General features: G+C 36.6%; 1 protein-coding gene across 50 annotated transcripts in view; it reads right to left on the bottom strand.

Moving 5' to 3' along the window:
• The window catches only part of Slo (calcium-activated potassium channel slo), a 149,382-nt gene that overhangs the window by 67,693 nt on the left and 55,529 nt on the right, over nucleotides 1-26,160 (bottom strand). For 38 of the 50 annotated variants that reach the window (XM_076315901.1, XM_076315913.1, XM_076315951.1 and 35 more), the window contains exon 6: nucleotides 21,990-22,081. The exons of 1 other annotated variant lie outside the window; for it this stretch is intronic. In XM_076315901.1, the coding sequence (XP_076172016.1) occupies nucleotides 21,990-22,081 (92 nt within the window). Of the gene's footprint in view, nucleotides 1-959; nucleotides 1,052-21,989; nucleotides 22,082-26,160 lie in introns of all 50 variants that reach the window. 11 more of the 50 variants (XM_076315902.1, XM_076315918.1, XM_076315919.1 and 8 more) reach the window with 1 other exon arrangement.

Genomic DNA, 26,160 nt, shown 5'->3' with positions numbered 1-26,160 from the left:
GATGTTATTACTACGCTCGAGATTTCAGAATCCTAGCCTCGACCAATAGCTTCTACGGCAAAGGATCGTTTCTTCGATCGTTTAATCAACATTGAAAACCGATAGCGAATCCGTATTCATTTAAACCACGCGCGACACTTTTCTCACGAAGAAGATCAAACGAATGTTCAAGTGCTCACTGACAAAGCACAGCGTAGTTTAATATCGTAATTCCTCGTTTCTTTTTTTCTCTCTTTTTTTTTTTTTTGTACAAGTTTGGACGAAACTAGCGCAGTAAAGCCGTATTTGTCCCAAGTGCAGTCAGTGTGAACGAACAAGCTAACACCAGTTGCTGGATACGGTAGATCCGTGGTAACAATAGGACTAGCTGGTTGGCCGGTTGAAGGTGTTACTGGACGGTGGCAAGGACGTAAGTACTGTTAAGGAGTGTCTCTGGAATGACGACCGTCGGTTGACAAACTAATACCAGGGAGTAGGTGTGGAGCTGCGATTCGGTCGACTCTGACACTGTTCTCTAAGTATAAGAGTGCGCGTGTAGGTGTTTGTGTACGTGTACGTGCGTGTGCGTGTGCGTGTGTGTGTGAGTATGGTAAGAAATAACGGGCAATCGAAGGAAATATCTCAGGCTTGGTCGGTAGAAAACGTGACGTGTGTTCTGTGTATCTATGAGAATAGAATCGTATCAGGGATTGGGGTTTGGGTGGGTGAGTGGTTGGTCATAGGATTTTGACATCAAGGCAAGTAAAGTGATCGTGTTCGGTGTTCAGGTGCATACGATCAGAAAAAGTGGCACAGAGTTTGTGGTGTCGTGCTAGAGGTAGGAGGGACAAAGGAGGAGTCAGACTTACATAATATACAAGTTGTTATCATACGAGAAAGTATTCGGGTAGTTGATAGTAATCAGGGTTGTGAAAGGTGGCTCAACTCGGGAAAGCTAGTTGGTTGGTTGTGTCTCTCACCTGCGACCTCGCTCGTTCTTCAAAGTGCCGCCATACTTGTTTCGCGTCCCGATCAGGTCAATTATCTCGGGGATACAACTGGCGAATATGGCCTACACCACGTGATAGAACAAAACACAACATTCGCATCAATACACTTGTGTGAAACGGTTGGTAATTGTTTGCTTTATTTTTTTTTTCTTTTCTTTTTTTTTTCTTTGTTTGTTTTTGCTTTTTCCTTTGTTTCTTTTTTACATAAGTCTTGGGTCGTGCTACGTAAATCGGTATCGTCGCGTCGTGTCGAGGTAACTAGGTAACGCGTCGAATGCTGGTCGTACCTTATTTGCTCATTTTCTGGGGTAGCGAGGGGGGGAGGAACTTTACATTTATGAACGGAAGTAAGTTTTGGCTCAGCTACCGGGCAGCGCGGCTACTCATAGAGACACGATTAATAGTGCTGTACCACTATGCGCGCCACGGCCCAAATAGTTAATATCTGTATATATAGATATGTATACGTACATACATATGTATATATAAATAGAAACGAACACGTTCCAAATAAAGGGCGGGGTAGGTAGGCTACCTACACCTAGGTCCTACACTCCTACACCTAGGCCTAACGATAACTACACGTGCCGACACGTCTACCTAGTCCAATGGCAGGTAGGTCATATATATATATATATGTATATATATATATATATATATATATATATATATATATATATATTGTGTGTATATTCATTGAATTTTACGCGTACTCTTTGGTACAACAGTTTGGTTCTTAACAATTCTTTCATTCATCTGGCTTTTTACAACGAGGCTGGTTGGATCTTCTAATACTGAATATGTCGTGCACCGCTTCTGCCTCTCGGTGGATACGTGTGGACGTCAATTGTGATCGAAAAGTTTTCAAGGAACATAGTCACGCGATTCGAATCTCTTTGTATATATATGTATGAAAGAGGATAGAAGTTGCCCGTGATGCAGGGGTACCGTGAATACGCTGTGTTGTCGCACGGAGCTTGCAAAGAGTGAAAAACAAAAAAAAAAAAGAAAAAAAAAATAATTAAGAAAAAAAAGAACGTCCCTATTCGGAAAGGTTACATTTCGTGAGTCAAGCTTCCGATTCGGCAATATTGTAATTACAGTCACTGCTACGTGCGTTCATAAAACGTACTTTCGATCCACCATCTTGTTACCGCACGATAAGTAACGCACCAACTCATCATAAGGGAGCAGTTAGTGAGCGATGTCATCGTCTGTTCGATGTTAATCGCTCGTCTACACTAGCGTATAACGTATACAAGTGTGTAGAACAGTAGAAACAAAATGGTATTATAGTCTGCTCGTGATATCGCTCCAATCGTTTTCTTTTTCTGTTTTTCTTTTTTTTTTTTTTTTTTTTTTTTGCCGCATTACGACGTTAATCTCTTTCTTCCTCCTCTCCAAGAGAATGCACGATGCTCTCTATTCACGTGTGCACATCAAATATGGTAAACCGACGTCGCGATCGACAAGTTCGAAGCAAGTGCACGTTCTAAAACGCTACAATGCTCTTTTCGGACAAAATCGCCGATCGGCCCCTTTACAAGAAATGTTAACGCATCGGGTGTGCTGTATTCAATGGATGAATGATTTGCTCGCCAGGAGTAAAATAATATCTTGTTCTCGTGTAGACGATTATTGTATACGCGAGTGTGTGTACCAGGTATGTACAACGACGACAGATATCGAGTTTACGAATATAGAACACTACGGAGTTTACGCGAATGTGTATCGACGTTAAAAAAAAAAAAAAAAAAAATGATACAATAATGTCCAACTAACGGTTAAACTTTTATCGGTGAACTTGTAATTGTTTTTTCTTTCTTTTTTCTTTTTATCGATAATCGGCTAGAACTCGACCCGCGTGTTTTATTAACGGTGATCCGGAAACGACCGAAGAAACGGAAATTCGTGAAAAGAAAAATGTCAATCCGAAATTCGTTATCTTCGTCCTGGCACGGGAGTATCCATTGGTTAGTGGACGAGAATGTTTCACGAAATACCCTGTGTATCGCAAATAATCCATGTTCCTTCGTCCCGATTATCTAGGCCAATGGCTTTCAACCGATGCAACCCGTAAACGTGTCGATGCAATTCACGAAAATTCGAGGCTCCGGTGCATCGACGCTGGATAGTGTTCCGTCCGAACATTTCTACGATCGGAATGTGTACCGTGATTCGAAAAAGATTGAGAACCGCCGATCTAGACCATGCATGTCCACTAATAAACCAGGCCAATAGACGATCGATCTCGAACGACTAAATAATCCACGAAAAAAAGCGGTGCGTCTGCGGCAACGAAGTCTGTGAGTGTAATCGCGATACAATACATTGCAAGTTATCATTTATCGTTTGCGAGACAATCGTAGGAAAGTGTTTCTTGGGACATGGGCTAGTGTCGATCTACGCATGTATATTGTTTCCTTTCCGCTTTCCTTCCGCTCGGTGATGTGTGCCAATTCGAACGAATACCTACGTACATACGTATATACATGCGCATACACATGTAAACATATACGAGTGATACATAGTATACATATGAACATATTGTATGCGTGTACGTACGTGTGTGTGTGTATACATAAATATATACACGAATATATTGTACATACATATATTTGTGTGCATTATATATATATAAAATATCTCCATATCTGTATACATATTATATGTATAAATATATGGATATATATATTATATGTCCATATATGTATATTGCATGTCCATACCTATATACATATTGTATGTCTATGTATCGTGTGATGTGTGTCTGCATATATATTGTATGTATATACGCACACGTACGTCTAACCTGTTCACGCGGTAATCGTGGCGGAAATTGTGACGTTGCGGTCGTTTCCCTTACGCTTCCCGGCTTGGAGAAAAAGTAGCTCGTGGTGACTGTGCCCGAAATATTCGTGTAATCATTTTTCAATTTGTACGTACACATCTCGTATACACATGTTCATGTATGTGTATGTAAATGTCAAAGAGAGGGGCAGAGAGAGACTGTTTTCTCGATGTGGCTGAAACTAGACTATCTATATGTCTGAACGAAGAATGGGATGATGAACGAGCGTTTCACGGGAAACGCCGAGAAGGCTGTTCCAGTGATCAATAAGCACACATTACATTTTCATCCGTGCCACGTGTACCGTGCCCGAACTAAACTTGAATCGATAGACCACTTTTACGCTCGTTCGGAACGTTATCGTACAATCGATAATCAACGAACCTCGTTACCCGGGTAGCATCGGAACTGTCCTCTAAAGTGCATGCAAAAATTATACGCATCATCCGTACGATAAACGTAATCGCGAAACGGGCGTGCCTTTACAAAGTTTCGCAACGTTTCACGCCCAATGGGGTACGTTTTACCCTCGTTATTACCGATCGAAACCGATACGTGTAATGCCAAATATATCTATGTTTGCTCGTGTCTACGTATATATATGTAAATATGTATACATATATATATATATATATATATACACATATATACATATTTGCATATATATACATATATATGTAGATATATATATATATACATATTTGTATAAATATATACGTATATGTATGTATATGTATATGTATATGTAGATGTATAGATATTAATCCAACAACGGAAAAAAAAGAATGTAAAGTAAAAAAAGAATACAACTGATAACAGCGAGAAACGAAACGTCCGACAGAAGTTGAATAAAATCCACCAAACCGCCGAACGTTCAACGAATAGTGACAAATCATGCTCTCAACTGTTTCTTTTTTTTTTTTTTCTATTTGCTTCATCATGCGTAAACGTATACTCAGGCGGATAAAACGCACGATTCGTTTTTCCTGGAGCCCGATCGGGTTCGCGTTTACCTTCTCCGCGTTCGGCCCGTTCGACGCTTTCGGAGTATTCGGGGGTATTTTGGGGGTTTAAATGCAGCATTGTGTCTCGCAATTATACGTGCAATTTCTACTAATAAAATCCCTAAAGAGCAGCCGCATGTGCCTACGCCTGCACCCCCTCTACTGTTGTGCTCTAGTTCAAGTGCCAAGTAGTTTATATATCAAGCAAGAGAAAATCACGTCTCGATCGACGATGGTTAAGGCTCCTTCTCCTTTCACTCGTGCGTCGAACAAGAGAAGTCGCTCTTCTCTATTTAAAAAAAAAGGCCATTCCGCGATTGGGTACTCGATCGCTTTTGGAAAATTCTACAGGCTAGCCAGAGCACTATCGCATGCCACCAAGAAACTCAATTCGTGAAGAGAGAGGGACAGAGATAGAGAGAGAAAGAGAGAAAACAAAAATTATTTGTCCACGGGTCGCCAATACTTTCCGGGAACTTTCGAAATTGCTCGATTAGAGGCAGGCTCGTCGTTTTCTCGTCGACGATTGTTATACAAAAAAAAAAAAACAAAAAACAAAAAAAAACAAAAGTATCGGCGACACCCGTAAAAACCCGCTGTTTCACGACTCCTTCTTTTCGCGCGTTTCTACTGGCCACATCTACGATCCAGCGACCGTCAAAGATTGCCGTACGATCTACGCTACAACGATACTCGAATTACAAGTGTGCTCCGACCGCTGTAGGACGGCGGATGTACGACTCGGAGAATGATTCAAATTATGTGATACCAAGCGAGGGGAAGAGTTTCTTTTTCTTTCTTTTTTTTCTTTCCTTTTTTTCTCATAGACTTCTTTCTACTTTCTTCTTTAGAGATAAACGGTCACGACCCGTTAGAGCGAGTTGCACGAACCAGTCGCGTTACTGTTTCACAGAGGCGGTCTTATGGGATACGGGTTACATGGAGAATCGAATGCCCGAACGAGTTGAGAACCAATCGAGAAATCGAAGACAATTCTTCCGTAGATGGGAACGATTACAATGATCGGACGTAAACGGAACGTTCGTGATAATGATCGAACGATTTGCATCGATCTCTCGTCGTTGTATCAAAGTAATCGAGACAGTCGTGCGGATCAGGTGAGGATTTATCTTTACGTACGTCGTACCTTGATCGTAATTTCGAACAACGTTTAAACGCGTTCTTCGTTTAACGGTGAGTGATTTTAATTACTAGGAGAGGCTGTAGCTCTTCTCAAAGCGACAACAGGAAAAAATTGACGAGGTTCAACATTGATCGACTCTCGTAAGATCGATTGCCCACGGTACGATCTTCTCCTCGAAATGCAACAGAGCGAGTGTACTTATGCACTTGCGTATCGTTCGCAAAAGTATGCACGGTGAACGCAATAAATACACGTAAGTACATCGAGGTAGAGTACATCGAACCGAATGAATCGTTTCAAATCTGTTTTATCGTCTTTTGCCAAGAAAGTCAGTACGGTAAGTGCTCGAATTATTTACAAAATTTTATACGCCTTTTTTCTTTCTTTTTTTTTACCTCGGTTGGAACGATGTATCGTAATTCATAATTTTACGGTCGATATTTGCCGCTGAGAAGACCATCGCAGGAGAAAAATGGGATCTCGTCTTCTTGTAAGGTGAAGTGTATGTAAACAAGGCACGATAGTCCGTGTCTCGAGTGGCTTATTAGCGTAATAGCATTGTGCGAAACACGTAATATTTAGAACGTAATACCGAAACATCGAAACACTTACTATAATAGAGTAAATTTTTAACAAACAACGCAAGATGCATTGCAAGTAATCGTTTCATACGCAACGTAACGAGAGAAATCAATGTATCGTATAAAGTATACAACGCGTACATTGCTTTTGAAGAAAATACAATCACGTATTATTTATTTTTATTTTACGTCTATGTTGGATCGTATAAAGATTCCAACGATATGAAAATTGAGGTAAAGGCTGGTACAGCGTAAAAAAGGAAAAGATGTACCTGAAGGAATTGCAGAAAAATATAATAACCGAAGTAGCGATCGAATGTATGAAAAACGCGTAAAAGTCGTGGATCAATAGAGATAATTTCGTTTCGTTGGAACGATGATTGAATAAAAAGATTTCGAAAGCTGGTTTGAAAGAAGAATTGCAGTGTATAAAAGTCGGTCAGATCGAAGTCTGTCGATATGAAAGATTTTAAATGTTAAATGTGTACAATTCGTTATTATTTCGTATTGAATTAGCTGAATTCATTGGTAGAGTGACGTGATTGTACTTTCGAGCAGAGGGAGGAAAACGAAGACAAGTGTTTTATAAATATGCGGGGTGTTTTATAATGCGTGGGAGTCACTTCAGGGATGTACGGTGAACACAAAAACAACGAATAAAGTTTATACAAGCGTGTTCCCTTTTGATCTTGTTTCCAAGACAGCCATTTCTGCGCTCCCAAAATGTACAGTATCTTTTTAACAAGTGTTTGAAATATTTGAATACTGATACCAGCGAGGGAAAAAGTTTTAATCGCAGAATATTTATTTTTATAACATTTTCATAATATTCGTCATTTTGTAACATTCGTTCTTCGCTCAACGTATCGACAACAATTCGATGAGATTAAAAAATCTTGTTTATTTACATTTGAGAAAACTTGTATATATACGTAAGAGCGAATCTTACGTTAATTTCTTAAGTGAACAATTGAAAGAAGTGATATTAGTCGAGTAGACGTAATACACAGTTCTCGAACGAACGATTTTCTAACGTATAAATAAATTGTAAAGAAGCTATTGTCTAGGTTGCTCGAATTTTAATTTCTAAGACCACTCGAAAACGATTGTTTATTCAGTATTCGTTGCCAGTATTGGAATACTTTTTGAATGTGTACAAAACTGATAAAGAATCTGGTAAATTTTTTTAAATCGAGATAGTCTACGATACGTCCACTATAGACTTACATTTAAATACTTACTATAAAGACAAGCAGCTAGACACTATTAGAGTACAAAAATGGCTGACTCTGAAACAAGATCGAACAAGATACTCGATTCTAGAAACTTTCTTTACTTCTTTGTGTTGTCCATCAACCACTGAGGTGTATCCTATATGGTATGAAACACTCTGTATAACACGAGACGAAACACATTTGGTAAAGCAGAGACAGTAAACATCAGCACCATAAGTAACTGAGAAATATGCAGTTGTTGACAGCAGGGGAGAATATTTCCAAGTGACTGGAGCAGTTTCGTATTATGGACGGTAAGGAGTTTCCTTGAAATACAGGATCAATTTTAAGAGTCATCGAAAATAACGTCAAATCCTATGAACGAATGAACCAAGATGAGGGTATGGTTTGCTACGTCGAAGCAGCAAAAAGAAACGTTGATTAAAGTATTCGTAAATCTTTGAAAGATTCAAATCGAGTGCACATGTTGAGGGAACGACACAATTGGGGATGAAAATCTTAACCACTCGAGTGTCATCCGCAAATGTGTTGATTGCGTAGCATTTTTGGCAATATGTTTTCAGTATACGCTCATGCGTATAAATACTCACATGGAAGCTTGAGCAATCTTGGAACCAGACGAATACAAATTGTAAATCGTAATCTGTCGTGAATGCTTCGCGAGCCATTGATACCAAGGATTTTGAGTTTCGCTAACAACAGATTAGGATCGAGAGTATCAAATGTTCAGATTTTTTCTAAGACACTCGACACGAGTCAAATGTACGCATCAGAGTGTTTAAGAGAAGGTAAGTAACACGACGAATATTTCGTGTGATGATCGAGGAATGATCAGGACTTTCGAGTAACGACAGAGATGTTCAGAAATGTTCCGAATCGATTGTAATAGAGGTTTCAAAAAATTTTTTTTAAAGGAAGAGAAATACCAATCAGATGAAGAGAATTGAATTGGTTAGAATTTAGAGATACATAATGCAAACAGTAGTGTCTCCTCGAGAATGGGAAAATTTCAGAAGAAAATGATAAATCCACTGTAAAAAAATAAAGGATTCAGGAAGGTGGGTAAGATATTGTAAAACGTATTAATAGTTGCATATTAATAACGTTTACGTCTATTATTCTTGAGAATAATATATATTATAGTGAGATAGTCTTCGTTAAGTCATTCAACATTCTTCTCATCCATAATTCTCTATCTTTGCTTGGAAAGAGCTACAGCCCAACCTGATTTTTAGAATCACCTTGTACATACATGGTAATTCTAATAAGACTCCGTTTACTTTAACCAAACCATCCTTAGTTTTATACTATAATTCAGGTTGGTAGCTAAATGAACAGTTTTTAAATTATTTTAATTGCGGACCGATTATGGTTTATTTACACATACTGAAAGGGAATTGACAGGATAATGCAAAATAATAATAACTTGAAGAAATTATCTAGATCTTCTGGACAATCATTTTAAACACACACACATACATACACACACGCACGCACGCACGCACACATATATTAAAAAAACTTAGAGCGATGATTATTTAAGGTGTTCCGTTAAAAATAGGACACATAATTATCTTCTTTATTTGCGATGATATGAAAAAATGTTTAGGACATAATTTGAAATGCTCCAAAAGGTGAACATAATCTGTACATGGAATACATATTAATATTCACTACAAAATAGAAAAAACAAAACATGTGGTTGTGTAATAAAAAAAAAAAGAAATAGAGACGACTCTTTAATAGTCTCCAAAAAATGATTTTGGGATTATTCAAATTATGTCTGAACATTTTTCATATTGTCAGAAATCGAGAATATAATTAAATGCTTTTAGAATAACCCTATATAATTCATTCACTCAATTCTCTAATACAGCGTTTCCCAACCTTTGTTGGCCCCACGCACTTTTATACAATTGTTTTTTGCCCAGTGCACTCCACACACTATTCAATGCACTTTACCATGCATCTAATGCATATTTGTAACTCCATAAGAGCTTAGGAATTATCCCCACCACTGATTATGTTTATTCACACTAATGAAATTAACAATTTCTATATTTGTCATTTTATCATCCTCGGAGCATTATCAATTGATTAGTGAGGTTTTCCTAATAAAAGTGAATCCAAGTATAATCTTATTTGGACTACTTTTATTTCTACGTAATTGTAAGCTTTGCGGAAATCATTCGGATAGCGTATAATTAAAAATAGTCCGAATATTTACAGTAAAGAAGGAAAGCATACCAAATGTTTGTGTCCAAAGTATAAACCTTTTAGAAAATTGCGTCGAAGTATTGGTCATTTGCTTTGGTGAGTCACAGGTCCTTTTCCGGTGTACGACACTTGTCGTTTTTCTTTGACAAAGACCACTCAATATGTACTGTGATTTTCGCAAATTGAAGTTGTTAAATACATACTCACTGGTGGTAAAAGTATTTGAAAATTAACGATTCGTATAGTCGATGAAATTAAATTTAAGTGTTTCAATGATTGTGTTCAACCTACAATGTTAATGCTCCCGTTCAAATTTGCAGTCATTTTAATACTCCTTTGAAAGTTTATAGCGTCCCCAGAGGGTCGTCATCGCCGATGTTGGGAAACGCTGCTTTAATATAAATGTCATGGAATTTTTAACGCGATGAAATTAAGATTTTAAATGCACGATGTAACAAACAGAGAAGGCTTAACATGGAAAATAACACAGGGTACGAATTATATCGATCCGATTGAATCAAGTTTGCATACATACTTAAAAAAAAAAAAACAGAATCGATGTCATCAATATATTACATATAATTTTTCCAGAGAGTTCTTTAACCTGACTCTTGTTATGCTTCCTAAATATTAATATCCTTAATTAATAAATTAATATAAGCTTCTTATCTCTGTTACAATGATAAATACTATGTTCGAAATAAAATAATAGAAAAACTGCTTACATAGCTATTTTTGATACGAAATTATATATTGTTAAAGAATATCCCAGTAAGTTGTTTCGAAATATTTTTGACCCATTGTGCGTGTGGCAGACGTAAGTGAAGCAAAATTTGCGTGACCAGACGATCAAAGCGTCTGTTTGCTATTCTAAACGAAAGCTAAGTCATAGACAAATGTGCTTGTATGCGCAGATCGCTGCCTCGTGCCAAAATAACCGATGATTTATATTGTCGAATAATTAAGAGCAGAAGGGTTGCTCGACCGTAAGAGAAAATAACATACATTTATAAATTGTAGAAGAAAGAAGATATAAACAGTACGCAGTGAAAAGCGACAAAAATATAATTCACGACTTTCGCGTATTGTTTCAATAAATTGGTTGAAACAAGAAGCCTCTGACGAATCGTGGAAATACATGAGGAATACGAACTACTTTTCGAAACCGTGCGGTGAGGCAGTCATATACATATTACAATGTATATGTGTATATATAACAAATGTATGTAAAAGTTTGCTAAAAATAGATAGACAGATAGATAGAAAGATAGATAGATAGATAGATAGATAGACAGATTGAAAGATTGAAAGATATATAGATTGATAGATAGATAGATAGATAGATTGATAGATAGATAGATAGATAGATAGATAGATAGATAGATAGATAGATGAATGGATGGATGGATGGATAATTATATGGATAGATAGATAGATAAATGGATGGATAATTACATGGATAGATAGATAGATAGATGGATGGACAGATAGATAGATGGATGAATAGATAGATAGATGGATGGATAGATAGATAGATAAATGGATGGATAGATAGATAGATAGATAGATAGATAGATTGAAAGATTGAAAGATATATAGATAGATAGATAGATGAATGGATGGATGGATGGATAATTACATGGATAGATAGATAGATAGATAGATAGATAGATAGATAGATAGATAGATAGATAGATAGATAGATAGATAGATAGATAGATAGATAGATAGACAGATAGATAGATAGTTAGATAGATAGATAGATAGATTGATAAATAAATAGATAGATAGACAGATAGAAAGATAGTAAGATAGATAAATAAATAGATAGGGAAATAGGTGGATGAATGGATAAGTAGATGGATAGACAGATAGATAAATAGATAGGGAGATACGTGGATGAATGCATAAGTAGACGGATAGATAGAAGGTTAGATATATGGATGGATAGATGGATAGATAGATGAATGGATGAATAGATGGATGGATGGATGGATAGATAGATAGATAGATAGATAGATAGATAGATAGATAGATAGATAGATAGATAGATGAATGGATGGATGGATGGATGGATAATTACATGGATAGATAGATAGATGGATGGATAGATAGATAGATGGATGAATAGATAGATGGATGGATGGATAGATAGATAGATAAATGGATGGATAGATAGATAAATAGATCGATAGATGGAAAGATAGAAAGATGATTAGATAGATAGATAAATGGATGGATGGAGAATACATAGAAGGTACATGAAGGATATATGGATAGTAGGTGGACAAATAGGTGGACAGGCAGATGGATAGATAAATGTGTAAATTATACGTAATTTATGGATAGATAAATAGACAGGTAGATGGGTAGGTACCTGGTAAGTAGATAGATGGCTATCTAGATCGATATATAGATAGAGAAGAAGTAGATAGATAGAAAGATAAGTAGATAAATAAATAGATGGGTTTGTAGATCGATAGATAGACAGATATAGATGAAGAAATAAAGTGAAAGAAAGAAATATGCAACAGTAATAATATATTGATCTCATCTACTATAGTGTGTATTAACATATGTGTATATAAGAATAAAACACGTGTGTGTATTCCTCTTTTCACAAAAGTCCAAGCATACCAGCACGTGTTACCAAGATATTTACTAACTGGTAAAAAGTGGGTAAGAAAAGCGGTGAGAGTCAGCACAAGGTACGTTAAATAAACGGTGAGCGAAATGGTAAATAGGGTCAGTGAATTCCAGAATTTGGGGATGCCATTTTTCTAACAGTTACGGATCAAGGTGTAAGGGTAAGGAACATTTACGCCAGTCAGAGAGTAAGTCTAGATAGCAGCCGTAAACTCGTTTCTCATTTACAAAAATCTCCACGAACGAAAAATATACGTTCACGGCGAGCAAGTGAACAAAAATTCAAAAACCAGCAACACGTGTCCGATTTTCCATTATATATTTTGATGCGAAAGATAGAACAACGCGACAATTCGAGTTTTCACGAACGATGCTGACAATGTCGAAAAATTCAAAAACTTGTTCAGCCACGTACGTCGAATATTGAATCGCTCGCGACGATTAAAATGTTTCACGATTACACTTTTCTTTCTTTTAATTTTCATACAAACGAATAATACAAACGTATAAAATTGAACGATATATTTCGCAAACGAAAACGAAATATTGTTAAAACACCATTGATGTTATCATTTTTGGACAATTTTGCGAGACAAAGATTCAAATATTAGACAATTGATATTTCGATGTTGAAGTTTCTACGCGGAGAGAAAAATTGCTAAAAACCAAAAATGTAAACAGGTCACTTCGCTATCCAGGTTGACTTCGCTCCTCCTCGCATCTATGCGACTACAAGGACAATAGTTTGGGGGCTAGTTTCAAGGGGTATCTTTGGCTGGTTTCCACGTAGGTGGATTTCTGGGGTACCTGCGTCCACGCTCACGCTTGTACTGGCCACCGTACTTGCAGCGGTTCGCGGCGAGCTCCGTGATCTCTGGGATCCAGCTGGCGAACACCGCCTACACACCCACAATCATCCGTTGCCGTCAGAACAGTGCCCTAACTTGAGTTTTTTTTATTTTTTTTTATTTTTTTTATATTTTTTTTTTAATTGTTTTTTTCAGTGTATGTGTATTGTTACATTCGTTTTCGTTTCATTTACTGTCACACCGTTAATGCATTTTTCTTTCCCGAACGCCTCTCTACAACGCCTAAAAGACGATGCACGCTCGCAACGCTTCACTCTCTGCTCAATCGTTCATGACAACTGGCTAAGATGATCGTTGTACAACGTTTAAAAGAAAAAATAAAATCGTTTGGGACACTCGCGAAACTAGTTACCTTGATTATTCCATGGGAAACACTTTAACCCATTGAAGGCCATGATCGTGGTACAGAGAGTTTTTAACTTTGTTTTTCTTTTCTTTTTTTCTTTTTTTTTTTGTTTAACTTCCAAATGGTCTTGTATCCATGATGATAAAACTGTTAAATGTACGAGTTTTACCTACCTTGAAGCTGACAAAAAAACGTCCACTTTTGTTTGGGACAATAGTCATCACTCGAAGAGATCGTTTGAGATGCGAGAGAAATAGGAAATAAATTTCGAAAATTGGATATTGGCCGTGAATGAGTTAAAGTTGGTTAAATATCGAAGCAAAAATACCCCCTGTCGATAAAAAGTAGATATCGATGAGTATGAAGGAGAATATCACGATTTCGAGCAAAAATTTTTGATAAAATCTCGACAACCATTCGTTAGGCTATTACTTCTCTTCCAAAGACTCTAGATGAATAAAAAGTCAAAGGAGGAAATAATACACCCTCGATTGTGGGTCAATTGTCTGAAATAATCCGTGTCGCGAGCAATAATAGCACATCGAGGCGTTAATTGTGAAATACTCGCTCCAAAAATAATTTATTTTGTCGAAAAAGTTTCAAAGAATCGGGACACGCTTTGGAGGAATTTTCAACCGATATACTTTGTACCGAGGGATTCTCAAACTAAAAAATGGTTCGTAACTTGTCCGTAACGTTGCCTACTTTGAAAGAAAATTTGTTCCAGAAGGACAATCCTTCTCGAAGTAAAGAATAAAAAAAAAAAAAGAATTCAGCACGGTTGATACTTTCGAAAGTGAAAAGTGATCGGTGCAGCTCGATTTCACGAAAATACATAAAAATAGCAAATTTCGACGTCCAGATGACGTAACGATGACTTACAATCCCTTCTAATTTTATCTGGACTAGAAAATATTCCAATTGGATAAAGATTCTCGACCACGGTTACAAAAAAACGATTAAATTCGTACATTACGATCCGTGTATCGGATACACTTTGTTTATACTCATCGATTTCTATAATTCGCGCCAGATTGTATCGAAAAGTCGCCCCACTAAATCGTGACCTCCTGTTCGGAACCTGTTTCCAACATACGATTAACTCCATCAGAAATCATTCAGTCTCGTCCACTCTGAACACACAAACTAGTTCTCATTGCTCGTCAGTCACTCTTATTTGTACTCTCAGAGGTGCGAGATTACTTGTGACCTTTACGTTCGACTGTTTGATACGTTGAAGAAGTTGTTGGTTAGTAAACGCTTTCGTCGGAACGATGATACGTATCACGTCGGAATCAGGCTAATCTGGAAGAGGTTAAGAGAAATAAAATTGTGCCGCGTGTGCCTCCAGTTCCTCGATCGTCAAATAATACATTACCGTACACCTCGCGAAACAATAGAAAGAAAACACGGGTTTTATCATACTATGGGAGTACAGTGCCGTTAGTTCTTCGTGGAGACGTTTATCTCACGTTACAGTGCGGTGATCCTTCGATTAATAATCTATTTATCATTAATCGCTAATTTATCATTAATCTCTATGCGGCGGCGACGTGTGTGCCACGTACGCGAGGAAACAAGTGTCGTATAAAGCCTCGTAAAAATTTCAGTCTTCAATTAACTGGCATGCAGGCTCTATTGTAGCGTGTGATGCGGACAACTTGCAATCTTAGTGGTGCACAAACGCGTCGTTAACAACATTTTAGCGATGGCATCATTCGCCGTCAAGTGTGCTCGTACGTGAATCAAAACGTAATTGTGTTTGCCCGACATAAAGGAATACAAGGTGGAAAGTAAACAAAAACTAGGACGGACGTTGCATGTCGCGTATTATTTGTACTTTGATCGCGTATGATAGAGCATGAAAGTTTCGCCCGGTGTAACTCTCGTACGATGTATCTGGCACAGAAACTCGTAGTAAACAAGCTGCAGGAAACGTGCTCGATTTCTTTTTAACTAACGATCCGAAGAAAATACTTTCACGCGTTCGTGAACCGTGGAGCTCGATACGCGTTACGTGTTTTCGTACAGCCTGGTGTTACGTGTCTCGAGCGAATCATGTATCTCTTTTCAACACTAAAAAGCAATGTCCGTGTACGTGTATGTAATCGTACGCTATAGGTAGCAGACTAAAGTGGCAATCCGTGCAATCTTGGTGGAAAGTGTGCTTTTGTCATAGCTGAATGGGTCTTGAAGAATTTGGAGAAAATTCGTTGCGGAACAAAGATGGAATAATCGATTAAAAAAAAAACAAAAAAAAAAAAAAAAAAAATAAAAGAACTACTCCAAATTCCATCCTTTTCCAAGTTTCTTTCAGCAGAACTTATCTAACTGTAAACCTTAATATTCCGTCGATGCGTTAAACGTGATACAAATACGACGAAAGAAAAGCCAATCTTTTCTATCGAAGTTTACGATATACCCCGTTATTTCAGAACGAATGAACAACCATCGATTGTACGGGACACCGTGCATCGAAAGAATCAATTGCAAGAGGTTTGCGTTTCTTTCGATAGACCGACTTATCAGCGATCTCTTTCTTTCTATACGTTTCTGTGTGTACTGTGATCATCGTACGACGCAAGAACCAAGCAATTGCGATGGTAACGTGATAATTAAGTTTCTTAAAATACAGGGTACTTCGTCAAACTTCGAACCAAACACGTTCTTTATTCGACCGTATTTTCAAAAACGATTAAATTAGTTTTGATGTTTCGGTTCCAGGGTAAAACACCCTGCATGTTCAATCTATGTGTATATCTATAAACATAATAATTGGATTATAATTATTAACTGCTACGTAGTAATTACCGACACTGAAAACAATTTCTCCCTCTGCTGTATATAAGTGTTTTACGTATAAATTTCACAGTATTAAAAATGTATTCTGCGAAACGACCAGAAATTAAAAATTATTCGACTTAAATTCAATTGTGTAAGATAATTCACTCGATCGTCTGCTCTAATATTAATCGTTAATACATTATCGTAACATTATTCTATCATATGAACGCGAATTTTACTTTATTAAAAGTACAGAATATAAAATGTGCCCCCTTTATACATCCCGATCTTTATAATTCTTTTCTACACTTTATACAGTTACAGAGAAACAAATCACTTACAGTGGCAATGATCACTGCTAAAACTGCTTACAGATATTACGGTGTCACCGAGATTTTAAAAAACGCTAATTTTAGAATACATGATCCGAAGTTTGTTAAATATACAGGGTACGCGAAAACAATGGAAAAACTCCGAATATGAAAATTCCTCCTGGCGAAAAGAAAAAAGAAAACAAAAATTGAATGACTCCTGTAACATTTCACAATCTGCGACTTTGTTTTCAAAATATAACTAATTAAAGTTTCGAGATCCAATTTCTGAGACGTGTCGTCCAATCCTTAATCGCGATGGCGTTTGCACGCGACGTAGACTTCCGTTTCGCGGTGCCAAAAATCATAAAAAATCGTAAACATTGGGTTGTTCGGAAAGTGATTTCGTTTTCCAAAATGGAGAATGTATAATTTAATCAAACGTTTATACACTCTAAAAAAATCGTGTTTCATTTCCACCAATAAAAAAAAAAAAGAAAACGAAATGACTCTCCGAACAACCTAATAACAATTTCGGATCGAATTACAGTGATTTAAAACTAAGGAGTCCGTGTACGAAAGAAGTAAGGAAACGTGCTGTTCGTCAAATTTGTCAAACGATACGAATTTGTCGGAACACGTAAACCGCGTTCATACGCGTGAATAGAAACGTGAGTCATGTCCTCCGTTCTCGGGGGTTAAATGTCAGGTGGCTGAGCGCGTGACGGCACATACATGCATCCATATGTACACCAGGGGCATTAATTTCTGTCGTTTGAGGGGAATACGGTGCACCAAATTAACCCCGGTGTCCCTCCTTCGTGATAACCTTCTTGTTGCTACGCGGTTGAAACACTAGATGGCGTGACCGCGGCTGCGCAACGCGGTACCGGTAACTGAACAGCATCGTTATGACGCCGATCGCATAATAGAACATCTTGAACCGTTCCAAATACCTAATCTGTGTTCCACTAACCGGAGCTTTTTAAACCGTTGCTTGCTACGCGATAAGAGATCCCGTTAAAATTCTTCGAGGTCGATGAAAATTTTGAACAACACAATGTAGGTCTCTCGTTATCTTCAAGTACCGGAATATTTTATCTGCGTATACAAAATACACTTGTACAGTGATTGTTATTCTAAATTGGATTAGCCTCCTCGTCAAGAATGATGTACTTGTTCTTAAACTTGTCCTGCAATTGAACCTCGTACGATGATCGAGCACTTGGTATTTCTAGATTTGATAAAACTGGGGATCGTTAATGATTTCGTCTTACGGAAAGAGGTCACCGGTGAAGACAACTTAAGAAGCACTGGACTAACCTAATTTCGACGAGTCATCCGAATAGCTATGAAATACGATAACATCGATCTATCGATTTCGTATCGATGGTTTCGGAATGTATGAACATTGAAATAAGTTAATTATAAATTCATAAATTCGAGTATTATTTATTTAAGAAACTTTACGTGAAAAAATTACGTAACTGCGACAGGGTCGTACTGATCGACTAGCAGTTTCATTACTCGAATGGGGAAAAAAATACAATTAAATTTACACAACTTTCTATTCGTTTGTACAATTAATAATACTGTCCGTTACTTTTGGAAACTATATCTCCGACGAGAATTTTTTCGTAGATTAATCGACCGAACGCGGCGTAAAAAGAGAAAAAAATATACAAACAATTAATCTGATCGGTCAATTTAATTGCCCGTGACTTTGTAGAGTACGCGCAATAGAGGCACTGTCGCGTCAATTTTGCGAAAGACGAGCACGACTAATCTAAATATCACTTCATCGAGACAATTGCCCCGATTAACGCGTACCTGAATGAAAAACATGTTTCTATTAATAATATAAATTACGTAAACATGGATCTATTCGAATTTCTTTTATAGTGCACGTGACATCACGCGCTGAACCATCTGACATTCAAATGACGCGCTCTATAAAGCGAACCCGGATATTTGTATTATTTATATCTCGAACATAAAGCCTCGGATCGCAAAATGGTACAGAAGTTTTCGATTTTCTTTTCCACGGAGAGTATTTCGAACGGTTCCTTCCACGATTTCGATCACCCTGTACAGTATCGTTCGGTGATAGCACCAATCGAAGTATACAATCAATTTGTGAAAATGCAAGAAAAAGGACGACGTGCAAAAATAATAATTCGACGCTTATTGAACGTTTCACCGATTTGTGACACCGATTCGCATCATCGGTCTCAATTTAAGACGATTAATTAAACTATCGGACGTACTTTCTTCTTCGGTCATTCTACAGGTTATCCGACATTAGCACCAAAGTAGTTCTCCAAAGCGATAAAATCGATATCAGCAATTTGTGCGATTGTACGATATCGTAATGAGAGTAATGATCGTCGTAATTGCAACGCAACGAGAGATTAAAGAAGAAAAAATGATAAATTTAAAGCCTATTGTTACAAGTTCAGAATCGTGAATTGTAATGTCGATTGTTTGACATTTGGAGAGAATCTCGTGCAGATACAATAATCGTGAACGATTAACTGCAGCTATAAATTTGAATGTGACACGAACCTGAAGAAAAATTAATTTCATTACTACTACGTGTATTATATATTTGTAATAGACTCGTTGTAATCTTCCCACGCGATCATTTCCAAACGCGTTGGTCGTTCAAAAGCATATCTTAGATCAAAGTTATTTTGTTTTCTGTTTCAGTTGTACTGTATACGATTTTGAGTTCTCCTCAATATACTTTTTCATTTAAAGTTACAGCTTATCCACGAGGAAAAACAACAACTTATAAGAACTCGATGTAACTTAAATTTCAATTTTAACGAATAATTGTAATACTTTCGAGACACATCGATGCACAAGAACATCCTCGAGCTTCCATTTTGTGACACGTTTGAGCAACATTGATAAACGTTACCTAACCGAAATTTGCAAATTATATTTCGAAAAATAATTCTGTAGTAATAGAGTGACAGAGGGTCGAAACGAGATTGTTCCTCGCGTATTGTTCAATTGTCGTAATTTCAATATATGTAACGTTAAAGTAAAACAGAGATTTCGATTATTCTATAGTCTTTGCAAAGTAATACTGTTGGAACGAGGATTTATTATTTTCTATAAATATTTTTTTTATTACTACTTGTAAAATATGTTCAAGATAAATAGATTGTACGGACGTGGGTATGTACGTATATTTATACTAAGTTTCCGTCAGAAATGTGCGCAGTCGACAGTCCAATACGCGACTACCATTGTTTTAGACTGAAAATATTTCTATGAAATAAAACAATTAACTTTAGACCGCCAACACAAATTGAACTGACACATACGTTGTAAGATCATTGGACTTACCTATATACGATTTAGCTATAGATCCAAATGAAAAAGATTTACAATCTCATTTAGTAAAACAAACGTCATCATCAAATCTTTGAACCACTTAAAAGAACGTATAATACAAGTAACTTTGATCTGAACCACAAGCAGCTTCGAAGATATGGTTACATTGAAATATACTGTACAAAAAAAATTTTTTTTTTATTCTATTATACGTATTCGTTCGAATAAATACGTATGCGATGTGAACAGGCAATGTTTAGTTTTTGTTCATTTTTTTCTTTTTAATTCTTTGGAATTTGGAAAATTATAATCTTGGCCAAGAGTCTAAGTAATGACAACATGGAACAGCAATTTCATGTCAAAGTGATGACTTTGAATAGTCCTTTTCGTTAACACGTATACCCCACATTTTTAATTCATTCAGGCAGTTGATAGTAAAATATTATTAGACCTTTTACCGTTATAAACGTTCTGCTTGTTTAAAAATAGAAAGAAACGCGAAAAATAAATATTTCGTATCAAATAACAATGTACCTTGTAAATGAGGCCAAAATAGTTGTGGAAACATTTCGATACGTTGTATTGAAACAAACGGTTTAAATGGTGCTTGAGAAGAAAAAAAACAGTCCTCATATTATAAATATCGATGAGAATTTATATTTCGAATAAAATTGATAAAAAATAAAAATAAAAATTCTTTCGTAACAGGAACAGATATTGTTCGTCGAATATCGAATTTTGAAATATCAGTTTTAAACAAAAGTAACAGTGTTTAAAAACGTTACTCGATGGTAACAATTTCTTCTATAAAAAAATAACGATGAGAATAACAGAATAAAAAAAAAAAAAAAATTATTCTCTTCGATCCCCACTTTATACACAATATTTCGTGAATAATCACGCTCATGATGATTACTGTAACTATCAACGAAGTAATAACCGAAATTATGTAAATGTTACTACAGATTTAAGGACGTTCCCTTTCCCGTTAATAATTCAATATAATTTACACTCGACTATTGCTTCGTAAAATAATTAATACAATCATCGTATATGATAGTTACTAATTACTATCGTTTTGTTAATAGTTATTATGTTATTACGATCAAACTAAATTTGTTATATTCTATCGTATAAAGTTGCACTTAATTGATCGCTAGACAAATAGTATCTATTGGTATGCTCGATATTTCGTTAAAATGATGTATTAACAATTATTAACAAATAACATTACTTGTTAATGTTTCTCTGTCGTTCTACATTACTGCATTCCGAGGTTTCACATTCTATGAAAAACTATTACAACCGGTTAATTAGCACTACTCGGTTAATGGTAATGTGCGTGTATTTGGTTCACCGTAACCGTATTACCCGTACACCCGAGTACTAACCGGTTGATCCGATACTCGGGTACCTGATAAAACCGGTTAAATTAAGATCGCTAATTTGTACGAGTCCGTACGACCCGTACACTTGTGTGTTGTGTATGTAACGCACGATAACACGGTACCGCGGAAAAAAACGCGCCCGACTGATACGAAAACGAGTAGATACGTTACAGGTGTGAGTACATACGGAAGTATGTAAATATATACATATACACAATGAAAGTAAAAAGTTAATAGACCAAAGAGACAGGATTGAAGGATGTAATTTTATAATAATACCTCTTTCCGTGTTCCCGCTTGTATTCGCCGCTGTACTTGGACCTACTGCCTACGAGCTCTATTATCTCGGGTATGCTACTAGCAAAAATTGCCTGCAAATAGAAATCATAACTGGAAAACACTATGCCACTACGAACCGTTTAAAAACAAACTTGGGTCATCTATGTGTGGTTGCAATTATTAGAGCGGGGCTTTCTTCAGATACAAACACGCATCCGCTGGATCCTCGGATATACGTTGCAGCAGAACGAAAAAGGATGGAAAAGAGGAGAGGTTTGAGAAATGGCGGTTCCAGGGTTGGAATTGGGGGACCGGTTCGGGGATCTGGGGAGCGCAACGACTGCGTTTTCCCTATCCGGTGTGCACGTGTCGTTGTATTCATGAAAAGTGCCGATCACTGTGTCATGTTCACAGTCATATCGAGATATGAAAGTGACGTGGCTCCTGAGTCAACGTTGACTGACAATAACACCGGGAATCGTAAGAAATTCTGTAAATCGCGCGGTAACTGTTTTTTCTTTCTTTCTGTTTCTTTTTTTTTTTTACTTGTTCATCTAATCGCGCGAGACTTTGACAAAAGACCGAAAGAGAGAGTAGAAAAATGTTTTGTTCATGCATCAGAATTTTGAAAGGCTTCAAATTCACAGAGAGAGGGCGCTGTCCGCAGTGTTAGCTACGTTAGCTGTCACAGTTTATTTCCCCGTGTAATAAGTGTTAAGTGATAAAAGCGTTAATAGTGATGTCGAGAAGAATTTTTTGCCGTTTTATTTATTTTATTATTTTTTTTCTTTCTTTCTTTTCGTTTAATCCAAGAGGGAAACGTACAAGCGAAATAGAACAGTTTCTACAGTTGCGGTTGGCAAGTCTTCGAAACGCAACGTTTACAAAACATTGCTGCGAGCAATTGTTCATTGTAAATTTGCTCCATTTCGTGATTGGCATCGCTATTGTAGGCACAGCTTTGTATTGCTATAAAATGAATGTAATACGTTCGGTGATGTACATTTATATCGACACGTAAAGGCAAGTGCGTTAAGAAATGTTCAAGTAAACTTTAACACCAAGAAAAATTACGGAAGGTGAAATTCACGTTGATGGTATCTCTCGTCATAGTTTCTAGACAAAGTATTAAATACGTGTACAAGAATCGTTTCGTAAAACAACTAAGAAATGACATATAAACGTAGGACCGTGAATTAAGCCTGTACAAATTAAACGCAATTTTTCGGTCCCTAATTGCAAATCATTTACCTGTTTCTGTTTATCGCGTGTTACATCGAAACAGATGATTATTGTTAATGACACGGTCTTTGTTTATCATTTTTTTTTCAGCTCATTCGTTGTAAAATAGTGTTTCGTGCGTTGCACTTTCATTTCCTGATTTCAATCGTATTGCGTTTCGTGTGTGTTTTCGACTCGTTGTTGCAAATTTGTTGAATCGTTTATTGCAGATTCTGTTATTCTTTAAATAGTCTCTTAAGAAACAATATATTGTCGAGAAATGAAAGAACTTGAGAGATCTAATTCTGTCCTCTTACTGACTTGGCTGGCTATTTAAATATTCAGGGTTCGGCAATGTTCAATGAAAGTAGTGATGGGATCGAGCGTCTCGCGATCAACTTATTGTTTGAAAAATATTACTTCGATCAAATGATCTGAAGCGTTAAATTCATTAACATTCTTTAATAGACACTCAAGCTTAACACTATGCGGACTGAGTAAACTTTGTATGTAAATAATCATTGACAGATAGATAAGTAGACAATGCATAAACTACATCAAGTAGTGAGCAGTAGTAATAATAATACTAATAATAAATTTGTTACAGACTTCATTCCTTAACCAAGTCTATTTTTTCATTTACCCAAATATAGGGGAATTGAACAGAGAATTGGAGATCTCAGAAATTTTTCAGTGGAAATCTCATTTAAATATTTTCTAACGTTCAGTAATAGAGCCTTTTGCATAATTAGGCGATCGAAGTTACTCAATGAAGATTGTGAAATGAACTTTTTCCAATTGTGCATATTTATCCATTTTTTGTACGCATTCGCGTTTTTAAGTCAGTTGTTTCTATCGTTACAAATGTTCGAACACATCGTGCTTTTTCTCACTTATGTCACACATGTAAACAATAATAAATGTATTGTTATTATCATTATTGCATTCCGAATGCTCATAGTATCTTCTTATTCTTCGAAGATGAGCTACACGAGACAAAGTATTGTTCTTTTCACGTTGATCGTTTGAGGAATCGTTTGACTACAGCACTGTCCTTCAGGTTGTCACGTAGTTACACCCATCACTTTTTGAAATTGCTCGGACGTATACTGTTTCTAACTCACTCTTATTCCCTTTCGACTTTCTTCCTTGACGTATAATAAATAGATAATAAATGGTATTGAAACTAAAAAAGAGATTTAAAAAATATTTGTGCCAAAAGTAGATTCGAAAGCATGAACCACGATTTTTGAAGATCTTTATCTTACATATTCTCGGAGCTAAATTAATCGACCGCTCAAAATCATTTAGAAATAAATTCCACTACACAACTTACTCAACCTCTCTATATTTCGTCTCTTTTTTCTCATTTGCCCATATTCGCTCTACTCTAGCCTTTGCCTGAAAGTCAAAATATAAAAACAAAAATATCAGGTTAATGAGAAGATCATCTATGGTAGACGAGTGAGAAAGTAAATATAATATCAAAAGAGAAAGGCAAATGAATTTTATTGGCGGTTCAACGCAAACGTAGGTTGCAACAGAGTCATACTCTCTTATAAATTCAAACGTGTCTATTTGAGTATCCAAAGAAAGCGAGATAGAAGGAGACTCTACTCTAGCCTTTACTCCAAAGTCAAAGAAATGAAAACAGAGATATCAGGTTGATGAAAAGATAATAGCAAAAGAGGAAGGCAAATGAATTTTATTGGCGGTTCAACGCAAACGTAGGTTGCAACAGAGTCATACTCTCTTATAAATTCAAACGTGTCTATTTGAGTATCCAAAGAAAGCGAGATAGAAGGAGACTCTACTCTAACCTTTACTCCAAAGTCAAAGAAATAAAAACAGAGATATCAGGTTGATGAGAAGATAATAGCAAAAGATGAAGGCAAATGAATTTTATTGGCGGTTCAACGCAAACGTAGGTTGCAACAGAGTCATACTCTCTTATAAATTCAAACGTGTCTATTTGAGTATCCAAAGAAAGCGAGATAAAAGAAGACTCTACTCTAGCCCTACTCCAAAGTCAAAGAAATAAAAACAGAGATATCAGGTTGATGAGAAGATAATAGCAAAAGAGGAAGGCAAATGAATTTTATTGGCGGTTCAACGCAAACGTAGGTTGCAACAGAGTTATACTCTCTTATAAATTCGAGCGTGTCTATTTGAGTATCCAAAAAAGTGGAGATAGAAGGAGACGAGAAAAACAGGGGACAAATGGGAATGAGAAAAAGTGGAGACAAAAGATGACGAGAAAAAGAGGAAATAGGGAGAGACGAGAAAAAGAGGAGACAGACGGAGATGAGAACTAAGGGAGATAGAAGGAGTTGTGAAAAAGAGAAGGCAGTTTGTGACGTCACTTGCAGTCAGGGAAGTAGCCTTGAGCGGTCAGTTAATTTGGCGTCGAGAACACTACGTTGCTCTGCTCTCTCGAAATGAGGGTGCATAACCTCTTACGTCAGGTAGCAAAGGTTTGTTTATTTTTCATTGAAACTTTAACGTTGAATATATTTGAAAATAATAGGTATTCGAAACGTTTATATTTAGATATAACGTGTCTATTCATTTTTGTTCCGGATACGTCAGAAAATGTTCGATCGAAATCAACGATATCGCTGCTCCGACCTTTCTTCTTGAACACGTTTGCTTGTTTCTTCGTGCTTCTCAAGCTTACGTATCTCTTCTATATTTGACAAATATATCATTCTTCAATTCTCAGGTAATTTTTGTCTTATTCTTTCTCTGAGTTTATCGAACGATGATTTTACATCGTAACTCTCCTGTGGTTGCAAATTTTTCGTTTGTTAATTATTTCTCGCCGGTGGAGATATTTTTAAACGAAAATCGACCCAATTCTGCACGATATCGTGCACCTGTTGTTTCTATTCGGATTAGTCTGGAGAGATCGATTCGTATCATTTGTCCGAGACGTGTACTGTCGAGTTGA

This window comes from Ptiloglossa arizonensis, chromosome 7 (assembly GCF_051014685.1).
Source record: "Ptiloglossa arizonensis isolate GNS036 chromosome 7, iyPtiAriz1_principal, whole genome shotgun sequence".
In the NCBI taxonomy this organism is placed as follows: domain Eukaryota; kingdom Metazoa; phylum Arthropoda; class Insecta; order Hymenoptera; family Colletidae; genus Ptiloglossa; species Ptiloglossa arizonensis.
This window is presented reverse-complemented; position numbering and strand designations above follow the sequence as displayed.